Source organism: Hyla sarda, chromosome 5, assembly GCF_029499605.1.
Source record: "Hyla sarda isolate aHylSar1 chromosome 5, aHylSar1.hap1, whole genome shotgun sequence".
Classification (NCBI taxonomy): Eukaryota; Metazoa; Chordata; class Amphibia; order Anura; family Hylidae; genus Hyla; species Hyla sarda.
In genome coordinates, this window is record NC_079193.1 from 39,472,449 (window position 1) to 39,486,023 (window position 13,575).

The following is a 13,575-nucleotide window of genomic DNA, read 5'->3' on the forward strand; positions in this document are numbered from 1 at the left end:
AATGGAGTATGGCATCTGATGGGTCAATATAGGTCATATTAGGCAATAGGGTAACAAAAATACCGGTCATATTCCGTGATAAAAAAAAAAATTTATATGCTACCTAGAGCCTAATCCTCATCATGTATATAGGTATACTTTTTATGTGTCTAGCACCTATATTTCTCTCACAAATACCTTTTTTCTGTTGCTCACTTGGTATGTCATCCTGTATTCTGTGTATCCTTCCGCGAATGACTCATCTTCCTCCCTGAGTCTGCTGTGCTGTACTGGGTCTCTTCATCCAATGACTGCAGGCTGCTCTGTTACCCCCCTCCTCTTTGTTTTCATGCTGCAGTATGATAGGACAGGAGCTTCTCCCGCCTTCACTTCCTGGACTTTGTCGCAGCCTGTGCTTCAGCTGGGACAAAGATGATGCTGCTGCCGGGCAGGATTATGTTCTGGGTGGTATGGGGACCCCTAGTGGTCTTTTTTATGAGCCATGATTTTTATAAAAATTAAATAAAATGTTCCTATGAAGTTTATTAGAAAGGTTGTAGTTTTGCCAAGGTGCACAACATATAAATAGTTTTGGAATCTGACAGTGCCCATTTAACCTTCTTTAACTGAGGAAAACACATAACATCAATGTAATATACATTGTTATTAAAAGTGTACCAGACGTCAACAAAAATTTTTTAAATCAGGTATATAATACCATTATATATATATATATATATATATATATTTGTAATATACATTGGTTAAATAATGTGTATATATTTTTTCCCTGCAGCTATCGCATGTGTGTCTCTATTAGTGTTGAGCGGCATAGGCCATATTCGAATTCGCGAATATTCGCGAATATTCGCGAATATATGGACGAATATTCGTCATATATTCGCGAATATTCGTCATATATTCGCGAATATTCGCATATTCTCGTTTTATTTCCGCGCATGCGAAAATTCGTATATGCGAAAATTTGCATATACGCAAATTTCGCATATGCGAAAAGTAGCATATGCAAAGATTCGCATATGCGAAAAAACGCACACCAGTCTCACACAATAGTATTAGAGCCTTCTTTACACCACACAAGCTGGAAGCAGAGTGGGATGACCACTGTGATGTGTACTGTAAAAAAATAAAAAACCAATATTCGTAATTACGAATATATAGCGCTATATTTGCGAATATTCGTGAATTCGCGAATATGCGATATTCGCGAATAAAATTCGCATTGCGAATATTCGCGAGCAACACTAGTCTCTAACAGGAGTCCAAATACAGGAAGTGAGGGCAGAACAAGCAGGACTCAGTGTCCTAAGAAAAAGCAGGACAGTGTGCACTGAGGCTCTATGACATGCCCCTGGCTCATACATCAGGATGATTGACAAACCAGGAGCCTGCACTCAGCCCTGCTTGTCCCACCCTCACTTCCTGTATTTGGACTCCTCATAGAGACACACAGACAATAGCTGCAGGGACAGCATTTTTTCACCCAAAAATATACACAATTTTTAACCAATGTATATTACAAAGATAATGTTATTATCTACATTAGTTAAAAAGTTTATATTCTACTTATTTAGAATATAGCGATATATATACGTAATGACAAATATTCTTTTTTTTTTCTTCACAGTACAAGTCACAACAATGATGTGTACTGTGTAAAAAAAAGAAAAAGGTGATCATCCCTCCCTGCTTAAAGGGGTACTCCGGTGAAAACCTTTTTTCTTTAAAATCAACTGGTGGCAGAAAGTTAAACATATTTGTAAATTACTTCTATTAAAAAAAATCCTAATCCTTCCAGTACTTATTAGCTGCTGAATACTACAAAGGAAATTCCTTTCTTTTTGGAACACTGATGACATCACGAGCACAGTGCTCTCTGCTGACATCTCTGTCCATTTTAGCAACCACGCCTAGCAGTATGCTAAGGGCAGCATGGTGGCTCAATGGTTAACACTGCTGCCTTGCAGTGCTGGGGACTTGGGGTCAAATCCCACTAAGGACAACAATAAATAAAGCATTATTATTATTATAATAATGTCAGCAGAGAGAACTGTGGTCGTGATGTCATCCGAGAGCATTCCAAAAAGAAAAGAATTTCCTCTGTAGTATTCAGCAGCTAATAAGTACAGGAAGGATTAAGATTTTTTAATAGAAGTAATTTACAAATATGTTTAACTTTCTGCCACCAGTTGATTTAAAAGAAAAAAGGTTTTCACCAGAGTACCCCTTTAAAGCTTGTGGTCCAGAGAAGGCTCCAATATTATTTACTGTGTAAGTCGGTGTGAAGCGCGAATATTTCGTATATGCGAATATGCAAATATTTACGAATATCGGCACTTCCAGAGGACACTGATCCCTCCCTTTTTTTAGATGAAAGATATAATCGCGCATGCGCACTATGAGAATTTCATTACGAATTTTAGCATGGAAAAAAAAAAAAGGAACGAACATAGCGAATTTGTGAATTTCCCGAACATAGGACGAATATTCGTCCATATATTCGCAAAATATCGCGAATTCGAATATGGCCCCTGCCGCCCGACCATCTTCATTGACAAATGCCGTGTGCAACTGTTTCCTAAATATAGCATTAAACGTTTTTAGTAATCATTTTTCTCTCTTTCCTATTTTTCTAGACGAAAAGTCCGAAGCTTTCGTCCAGTCCACAGCCTAGCCTGGGAGAACCGGCGGAACATCTCTCGGAGGTGTCTGTCGATTCTGGAGAAGCCATGTTTGAAGGCGAGTCAACGGCGCCCTTTGTCAGAGGCAGCCGGACAAGAGCCAGCCTGCCAGTCGTCAGATCGACAAATCAGACGAAAGAACGCTCATTAGGTAATGGATTGTTCTATGGGTTTTTGTTATGATACATGAATTGAAGCAAATGTTAAGGATAAGCCACGATCCATATCAATTTAATTTTAGTAGGAGGTGGCTTAAATTTGTAAGTTTACATTTGTTGTTTCCAGTAAATGTCTATTCACACTTCAGAATTCTGCCCGTGGGAATAGACCCTAAGGCCAATACAGTGATCCCTCAACTTACAATGGCCTCAACATACAATAGTTTCAACATACAATGGGGGATATTTATTATAAACAGTGTAGAGGAAGAGTGGTGCAGTTGCCCATAGCAACCAATCAGATCGCTTCTTTCATTTTTCACAGGCCTCTTTGAAAGTGAAAGAAGCAATCTGATTGGTTGCTATGGGCAACTCAGCAACTTTTCCTCTAGACGGGTTTTGATAAATCTCCCACTATGGGGGAGATTTATCAAAACCCGTCCAGAGGAAAAGTTGCTGAGTTGCCCATAGCAACCAATCAGATCGCTTCTTTCATTTTTAACAAGGCCTCTGCAAAATGAAAGAAGTGATCTGATTGGTTGCTATGGGCAACTCAGCAACTTTTCCTCAGGACAGGTTTTGATAAATCTCCCACTATGTTTTTTTCTGGACCATTGTTACTTGAAACCAGACTCAACATACAATACTACAGACAGTCCAGATCTGTGAAACGTGTCACAACTGGAGGAAATGACTAATCAGAATGGACATTTTACTGGTAAATCACCTCTATTACTGAAGTGCATGCACTGACTGGTGTCTGGTAGCGCCCCTTACAGTACAGGGAGGAACTACAAGTTCTGTACTACTCCTTACCTGTGCCAGGGTTAGCTGCTCCTTTGAACACCAAGTAAGGGCGGCTCCATTTGGGACACTGTGTGTACTGTATAGGACACTGTGTGTACTGTATGTTACCCAACCAGGGTGCCTCCAGCTGTTGCAAAACTACAACTCCCAGCATGCCCGGACAGCCAACGGCTGTCCGGGCATGCTGGGAGTTGTAGTTTTGCAACAGCTGGAGGCACCCTGGTTTGAAAACACTGACATAGACAGTGATATAAAGCTCCCAGCAGATCTTTCTTACTTTTATATGTAAGGACTTTTTTTTTATCTGTATTAGTTATCTACTTATTTTTCTTTAATCCTCACTTTTTCCAATTTTTTGGATTACATTTTGGTGGCTTCAGAACTAATTACCAGGTTTCCATAGAGTTATGGTCTCAACATACAATGGTCTCAACTAGAGATGAGCGAACTTACAGCAAATTTGATTCGTCACGAACTTCTCGGCTCGGCAGTTGATCACTTTTCCTGCGTAAATTAGTTCAGCTTTCCGGTGCTCCGGTGGGCTGGAAAAGGTGGATACATTCCTAGGAAAGAGTCTCCTAGGACTGTATCCACCTTTTCCAGCCCACCGGAGCACCTGAAAGCTGAACTAATTTATGCAGGAAAAGTCATCAACTGCCGAGCCGAGAAGTTCGTGAAGAATCGAATTTGCTGTAAGTTCGCTCATCTCTAGTCTCAACATACAATGGTTATCCTGGAACCGATTAATATTGTAACTTGAGGGACTACTGTATAAGACCCTCACAACTACTCTGTTCCAAAAACTTCTGGAATGTTCATATTTATGGACATTTATCAAGGGGTTTAGTCAGGTTTTCTTTACTATAATTGTCGCAAAATTGTCGCAACTGCGACTACGCGATTTTTCGTGCGACATTTTGACTGGAAAGCGAGAAAAGCAAGTTTTCCAAAAATTAAGTACGCAGTAATAATTTTAAAATGGACTACGGGTAGTCTGGTATTTATTAACTGCGACAGTCGCAACTGCGCAAAAAAAAGGTTAAAAATTGACAAAATTTACTTCAGCTCAAACATGGAGCAGAAAAAGCTACTACCAAAGTAAAAAATAGGAAAAATTGCTTACGTGAAAGAAAATTATCAACAGGCTGAAACCAGATGATAAATAAGTCACACATAAGCAAAAAAAAAAGTAAGGAAAAAATTACTAAAAAAAAAGGAATACATAAGAAACCATTGATAAATGTCCCTCATTGCTGGCAGCCAATGGAAGGAGTTGTTTGGAACTGAATGTGGTAGAGGAGTATTCTGGAGCAAATCAAGTTTTTTGGGGTAGGCATATAGCTCTGATGAACCTAAAGGGGTAGTCCGGTGACAAACAACCTTTCCCCTATTCACAGGATAGGGGATAAGTGTCTGATTGCAGGCGGTCTGACCTCTGAGACCTGCCGCGATCTCCTGCCCAGCGCCCCAGCTCTCTGAGAGGAGCGCGTGCTACAGACAACACATCCTCCATTCATTTCTGTGGGAGCAGCAGAGAGACCGGAGTGCCGGACTACCCCTTTAATACTGAGTATTTAAGAAAGTTACTCTATAGAGTTCCCTCCTCACCTGTGAGTCCATATTTGAAATGGTGTAGGCATCTCTGTTACTCCATTGGAAATCTTGTAGATCCCTTCGTTCTATGTGACGTCAAATATAGCACAGCGAAAAACTAAACGTGTGAGTGGTGTATATTGTTGTCCATATGTGTAGGGAGAATCTTATACTGGAAATCTTGGACAGCCTCATTCTTAATCTTAAATATCGTAAATATTGTATTATCTTTTCCCGCTGATTTAAAGGGGGTTATCCAGGAAATTTATATATATATATATATATATATATATATATATATATATATATATATATCTCAACTGGCTCCAGAAAGTTAAACAGATTTATAAATTACTTCTATAAAAAAATATTAATCCTTTCAGGACTTATGAGCTTCTGAAGTTGAGTTGTTCTTTTCTGTCTAAGTGCTCTCTGATGACACGTGTCTCGGGAACCGCCCAGTTTATAAGCAAATCCCCATAGCAAACCTCTTTTACTCTGTGCAGTTCCACAGGCAAGCAGAGATGTCAGCAGAGAGCACTGTTGCCAGACAGAAAACAACAACTCAACTTCAGCAGCTGATAATTATTGAAAGGATTAAGATTTTTTAATAGAAGTAATTAACAAATCTGTTTAACTTTCTGGAGCCAGTTGATATTTAAAAAAATAAATAAAAAATTCCTGGATAACCCCTTTAACCCCTTAAGGACCAAGGACGTACCGATACGTCCTTGGTCCTGCTCTTCTGATATAACGCGGGGTTACACAGTAACCCCGCGTCATATCACGGTGGGCCCGGCGTCATAGTGAAGCCGGGACCCGCCTCTAATAGCGCGCAGCGCCGATCGCGGCGCCGCGTGCTATTAACCCTTTAGCCGCGCGCTCAGAGCTGAGCCGCGCGGCTAAAAGTGAAAGTGAAAGTTCCCGACTAGCTCAGTCGGGCTGTTCGGGATAGCCACGGCTAATCGCGGCATCCCGAACAGCTGACAGGACAGCGGGAGGGCCCCTACCTGCCTCCTCGCTGTCCGATCGCCGAATGACTGGTCAGTGCCTGAGATCCAGGCATGAGCAGTCATGCGGCAGAATCGTTGATCACTGGTTTCCGCGAACACGGAAGCCCGCACACAGCGTTCGGAGTAATGAACTTCCGGACGCTGTGAGCGGAGCTCCGAAAGTCAGGACAGCGCACAACCCCTTTAAAATATCAAATTCTCACTGCCTGCAGCCACCACTAGAGGGAGTTGAGGAGCTGTTTTACAACCAAGTTTCCTATACAAATTTGTTTTTACAGTAAATTTCTTATCCATCAATAGTGGTCCTTCAAGAAGTTGAAAGTTTGTTTCCAAATTTTCAGGAGAAATAACAGAGGGACGTGCAGAGTTCTAAAAAAAGATTGTCGGATACTATTATTTCACGGGGAATGGGAGTGTTTTCTTAAACAGACAAAGTCAGGAGAGCAGATAGATAAGAAAAAAATCAGGAAATCAATCTGAAAGGTCGAGCGCTTTGAGTGTTTGCACTCGTTCGCGGCCTTTTCTGTCCAACCGGTGATTTGTGAAACTGTTGATACAATATCGAAATTTACCAGATGACGCATTAGGATGTTGACTGTCATCAAGCTTTTGGAAATTGCTGTATTAATGTCCAAATAACAGATTATTCATAAGGTAGGCTGCGTTGTGCGGTGACAGCCGGTGATTTCTGTGTTAGGCCATAGTTATTCATTGAATATTATTAGCATTCTTTACATACTGGAGAGAGCAATTGCTATATTCTAGATAGTTATTAAGCCCCGAGCTGCCGGAATAGGATGGATCAAAGTTATTTAAACAAGCAGCCGCTTTCCTATAGTTTCAGACGTTTTTCGTGCTTTTCATTAGGGGGATGACCCACTGCAATTGGCAAGGTGTGTGGGCATTCATCTCAAAGCCGTCATCAGATACTTAACCGTACAAAGTCAGCACGGAACCCACACCGCCTTTTGAGAGCATTATCTGAGGGACAAATTCCGCTCTTAAATCCCAAATTAGGTTTCTGACGGCTTTATAGCATATTTAAGCCACGTGTAGCAGTGATTCTTAACCTTTTCATTAGCAGGCCCCCTACATAGCATGAGAAATAGCTGCACATGACCTATAAATCTAGTTTAATGGGACTAAACCCCCCCCCCCCATGGTAATTAATGGGATATCACTAGGATATGTCAACACTTCCTGATCGGTGGGGGCCCCAACTACCAGCACCCCATAATCCTCAACAATTAGGGGCCCAGGGTTTTTCTGCACAGTGGTGGTCTATCGGTGCCGGTCAATTCATTCACTTGAATAGAAGTATATTGCAATTCCTTGCAGGGCAGGTTGATGTACATGGAATGGCCATTATGTTCTTTATTCTCTGGCTTGATGGGTATCATATTATTATAAGAAATACATTATGTCAGAACATGTTACAATAGAAATGCCACTTAAAGGAGTAGTCCAGTGGTGAACAACTTATCCCCTATCCTAAGGATAGGGGATAAGTTGCAGATCGCGGTGGGTCCGACCGCTGGGGCCCCCTGCGATCTCCTGTACGGATCCCCGACAGCCCACGGGAAGGGGGCATGTTGACCTCCGCACGAAGCGGCGGCCGACACGCCCCCTCAATACAACTCTATGGCAGAGCCAAAGCGCTGCCTTCGGCAATCTCCGGCTCTGCCATAGAGTTGTATTGAGGGGGCGTGTCGGATACCGCTTCGTGCGGAGGTCGACACCCGCTATCTGGCCGGAGAGCCAGGCCCCCGTACAGAGAGATCGCAGGGGGACCCAGCGGTCAGACCCCCCGCGATCTCAAACTTATCCCCTATCCTTAGGATAGGGGATACGTTTTTCACCACTGGACTACCCCTTTAAAGGGGTCGTTCGTTTATGGAAGGATTGCCTAGCCTTATTGACTGAAATTTTTAGTCTGCGTATTGTTTGCTCCCCACAAGCCGTACTTCTGTTTCTTGATTTACATCTGTTACCTCCATCCATGCGTGCTTTATTTAGTATAATATGCATAATTGCAAAAAATCTTATCACTAGTAGATGGAAATCTGATTCCATCCCCCAAATCTCACAAGTGGTACAAAAAAATCCATAACACATATGCATTCGAAAGGATAATAGCTGCAGGTTCAGGCAACTACTCTTCCTTTCTTAAGAAATGGCAATTTTGGATTGATTCCCCCCTGTGTATATCCCTGTGAATCACACCTGACAAATGGTCTTCCTGGCTGTTCCGAATCCCTTTGGAACAAACCGTAGATAACGTACTTAATTGTATATGAACACCTTGCTTGTTTAGACTTCGTTCACTAGCTTACTGACTCATTATCTGAAATATAAATCAGAAGATGAGACATACTATTCATTTGACACACAATTTTATTTCTCCGAAGTACTAATTGGATGGACTTCTATGGATGTTGACGTCAGTTTTTCTTTTTTCTTTGTTCTTCGAATAAGCTCAGTTGCTTTAATATTTAATTGTTTATCCCATGGACCTGCCAGTCCAATGTTTGTGTTGTTTTCTTGTTAAAACTCTTCAATAAAAATGTATTGAAAATAAAGGGGTTGTTCGACCCCACAAAAGTCCAGTGTATAGATTTGGCTGAGAAAAAAAATAATAAAAATAAATAAATAAAAAAAGATACTTACTTGCCCTGATTCTGCTCGGCCAATCATTGGCCTAAGTGGTGACCAGTGATTGGCTGAGCAGAGCTTTCCTGCATGTGGAGAGTTAAGCTGAAAGTGTTGCTCAGCTGAAACTACTTCGTTTATTGGGGTCAGACACCATTTAGTGGGGTCAAACAACCCCCTTTAGGGTACGTTCACATGTGTGAATTTTGCTGCAGATTTTCAATAATAATATAAGCAGCAGAAAATCCATAACAAAATACAAACTAGTGAACGTACTCTGTCATCTGTGGTACCCTTAGGATACCTTTTTGCCAATATGCCGACATAGACCTGGCAGAACTTGTAATAGTAATGTAAATAGGGCCTAAATTTTGCATTCACACAACAATTATTTTAATTGATAGTCTGGACAAAGAGTAAAACTTTTGCTTTTGCTCATAGTTTAGTGGCCCTGTGCACCCACAGGTCCTGTAGGCCCCGTAGAAGTAGATTGAGCTTTTGTACAGATATGTGACTTAGCTGTGATCGTTAGTGTTGAGCAGCATAGGCCATATTCGAATTCGCGAATATTCGCGAATATATGGACGAATATTCGTCATATATTCGCGAATATTCGCATATTCGTTATATTCTCGTTTTATTTTCGCATATGCGAATATTCGCGTATGCGAAAATTAACATATGTGAATATTGGCATATACAAAATTAACACACGCGTAAATTCGCATATGCGAAAATTAGCATATGCTAATTTTCGCATATACGAATTTCCGTATATGCGAATTTTCGCACGTCAGTCTCACACAGTAGTATTACAGCCTTCTTTACACCACACAAGCTGGAAGCAGAGAGGGATGATCACTGTGATGTGTACTGTGAAGAAAAAAAAACAAAACAAAACAAAAAAAAAGAATATTCGTAATTACGAATATATAGCGCTATATTCGCGAAATTCGCGAATTCGCGAATATGCGATATTCGCGAATAATATTCGAATTGCGAATATTCGCGAGCAACACTAGTGATCGTGTCACTGTTGTCTGAGCTCCCATAATGCACTGCTCTTTTGCACCGTTTTCCTTCAATCTGTGCCATAAAAGTATTGCAGATTTAAATTTCAGTTATAAACTAGTCCAGCAGAGGGCGATCTCCCTTTTTAAGCTGGTGAGGGATATAAAGTGCAAGTGAAGATAATTTCGGTTTGCTTTAGTTTTATGAACAGCCGCACATAAAACAGGTCTACAAAATAAAATGTGAATAAATGGTACCGTAAACCTGCTGCCGGAGGATAGAGGCTATATACCTTCTACCAGACACAGACAGTATCTCAGACCTAACTGGTACTAAGTATCTCTTGATGTAACATTGAAACAATATATATATATATATATATATATATATATATATATATATAGATCACATATACACACACAGTCATGGCCGTAAATGTTGGCCCCCCTGAAATATTTCTAGAAAATGAAGTATTTCTCACAGAAAAGGATTGCAGTAACACATGTTTTCCTATTCACATGTTTATTCCCTTTGTGTGTTTTGGAACTAAACAAAAAAAGGGAGGAAAGAAAGCAAATTGGACATAATGTCACCAAACTCCAAAAATGGGCTGGACAAAATTATTGGCCCCCTTAATTTAATATTTGGTTGCAACTGAAATCAGTCGCTTCCTATAACCATCAATAAGATTCTTACACCTCTCAGCCGGGATGTTGGACCACTCTTCCTTTGCAAACTACTCCAGGTCTCTCTTATTGGAAGGCGCCTTTTCCCAAAAGCAATTTTAAGATCTCTCCACAGGTGTTCAATGGGATTTAGATCTGAACTCATTGCTGCCACTTCAGAACTCTCCAGCATTTTGTTGCCATCCATTTCTGGGGGCTTTTTGATGTATGTTTGGGGTCATTGTCCTGCTAGAAGACCCAAGATCTAGGACGCAAACCCAGCTTTCTGACACTGGGCTGTACAGTGCGACCCAAAATCCATTGGTAATCCTCAGATTTCATGATGTCTTGTACACATTCAAGACACCCAGTGCCAGAGACAGCAAAGCAACCCCAAAACATAATTGAACCTCCACCATATGTCACTGTAGGTACTGTGTTCTTTTCTTTGTAGGCCTCATTCCGTTTTTGGTAAACAGTAGAATGATTTGCTTTACCAAAAAGCTCTATCTTTGTCTCTTCTGTCCACAAGACATTTTCCCAGAAGGATTTTGGCTTACTCAAGTTCATTTTGGCAAAATGTAGTTTTGCTTTTTTATGTCTCTGTGTCAGCAGTGGGGTCCTCCTGGGTCTACTCCATAGCGTTTCATTTCATTTAAAATGTCGATTAATAGTTCGTGCTGACACTGATGCTCCCTGAGCCTGCAGGACAGCTTGAATATCTTTGGAACTTGTTTGGGGCTGCTTATCCACCATCCAGACTATCCTGCGTTGACACGTTTCATCAATTTTTCTCTTCCGTCCATGCCCAGGGAGATTAGCTACAGTGCCATGGGTTGCAAACTTCTTGATAATGTTGCGCACTGTGGGCAAAGGCTAATCTAGATCTCTGGAGATGGACTTGTAAGCTTGAGAGTGTTGAAATTTTTCCACAATTTTGGTCCTCAAGTCCTCTAGGTTCCCAGTTCTCTTCTCATCTTTCTGTTGTCCATGCTTAGCGTGGCACACACAGACACGCAATGCAAAGACTAAGTGAACTTCTCTCCTTTTTAACTGCTTTCAGGTGTGATTTTTTTTATATTGCCCACACATGTTACTTGCCCCAGGTGAATTTAAAGGAGCATCACATGTTTGAACAATCTTATTTTCCCACAATTTTGAAAGGGTGCCAATAACTTTGTCCAGCCCATTTTTGGAGTTTGGTGTGACATTATGTCCAATTTGCTTTTTTCCCCTCCCTTTTTTGGTTTAGTTAGTTTTTTTTTTAATAAGAAGTAGCAGTATTTCTATATTACTTGTATATGGCATTTATACTAGTCTAAGATGTCCCTAGGCTAGTGGTTGGAGACTAACCTCTATTAGGTATCACATACACTATACACACAGAAGTGGGGACCCTTAGAACAGTGTTTCCCAACCCAGTCCTCAAGGCACACCAACATTCCGGGTTTTTTCAGTTACTCCATTGGAATAGAACAGGGAAAAATTAAAATCCTGGAAACACTGCCTTAGAAGCAGCAGCAGCATGGAGGACATTATGAAGCAGGGCAGCAACTTTGAATCAAGCTTTGTGGTGAGATCTCATACTCAAATTAAAGGGGTTGTCCAGAAAAATTTACATTTGAGATATTTATCCCATATCCACAGGATAAGTCATAAGTGTCTGATCTTGGGACTGTCTGGGCATCCTGGGAGTTGTAGTTTTGCAACAGCTGGAGGTGCCCAGTTTGAAAATCAGTGCTGTTAGAAGACAAGGGCATTGTGAGCCTCCTGATTGTTCGATACAGTACAGCCTCTATGCATATGGAGATAGGAAATGGAGCCCACCCCACGGTGCCCATAGACTTACCATACATAGATGAGCGTCTGACATGTTATATAATATCAACTAATAACACAAAACAGCTGAATATAACTCCTCTACATAGATGCAGTCAAATACACAATATTTAAATGATCCTATAGCATTTTAGTGTGTATGTCTGGATACATGATGTCCTTAGCAGAGCTCTCTGTGGCCGTTGTTATATATATATATATATATTTGCCCCAGTCCTACAATTCCTATCCTGCTGTCACATTGTTGCTCGCAGGCCCAGTAAATAGTGATGTGACAGGTATTCATCCAGACAGTCTGGAGACCACGAAAGGTAAAAGTCACATATAATAGAACATTCTAACCAAACCTCAGGGCAAATATGGGATGTCTGTCTGTAATACTGTGAAGACAAAAACAAACGTGCAGGCCCCATAAATCCCCATTCAGGCCCGTACATATACATGCCATGTGCTTGTCAGGGGAGACACGCCACCTCTCCCAGGCACCTGTACAGCAGAACACACCCAGACATGCAAAGGATGAGAACAATGTGGGACCGCCCGGGGGTCTGGGGAGTAGGCTCCAACACCTCTGTTCGGGATTTGTTACAATTCATTACATCCATGTTATTCTACCTTCCCAGACCATTGCTGGGACTCAGGCTCTGAACCAGAACCGGTTACTTCCTGCACCTTGTAATCTCTCCCCGGTGAACCGGAACATCAGAGCCAAGACAAGAGATCTCTCCACATTCACTTACACTCAGAATGCTCCCTACAATCCCTCTATCTATCTATCTATCTATCTATCTATCTATCTATCTATCTCTCTCTCTATCTGTCCGTCTGTCTATCCATCTACTGTATGTATGTTACAGAAACGCAGTGTGTGAACACAGCCTTAGTGGAGGTGTATAACTGCTATATATTCTGATACCCTAGAGATAGCAGCAGTAAAGAGATAGAGCTGGAGGGTATAACTACTCTATATCCTGATCCCATAGAGATATAAGCAGCAGTATACCAATAGAGCTGGGGAATAGGTGTATTACTACTATATATCCTGATCCTATAGAGATATGAGCAGCAATATACAGATAGAGTTGGGGGATAGGTGTATAACTACTATATATCCTGATCCCATAGAGATAGCAGCAGCAGTATACAGATAGAGCTGGAG

General features: G+C 41.2%; 1 protein-coding gene across 12 annotated transcripts in view; it reads left to right on the plus strand.

Annotated features, from left to right (window-relative positions):
• Positions 1-13,575, plus strand: part of KIAA1217 (KIAA1217 ortholog) — a 692,495-nt gene that overhangs the window by 469,688 nt on the left and 209,232 nt on the right. For all 12 annotated transcript variants that reach the window (XM_056519293.1, XM_056519300.1, XM_056519289.1 and 9 more), the window contains one exon: positions 2,637-2,832. In XM_056519293.1, coding sequence (XP_056375268.1) covers positions 2,637-2,832 — 196 coding nt within the window. The remainder of the gene's footprint in view (positions 1-2,636; positions 2,833-13,575) is intronic.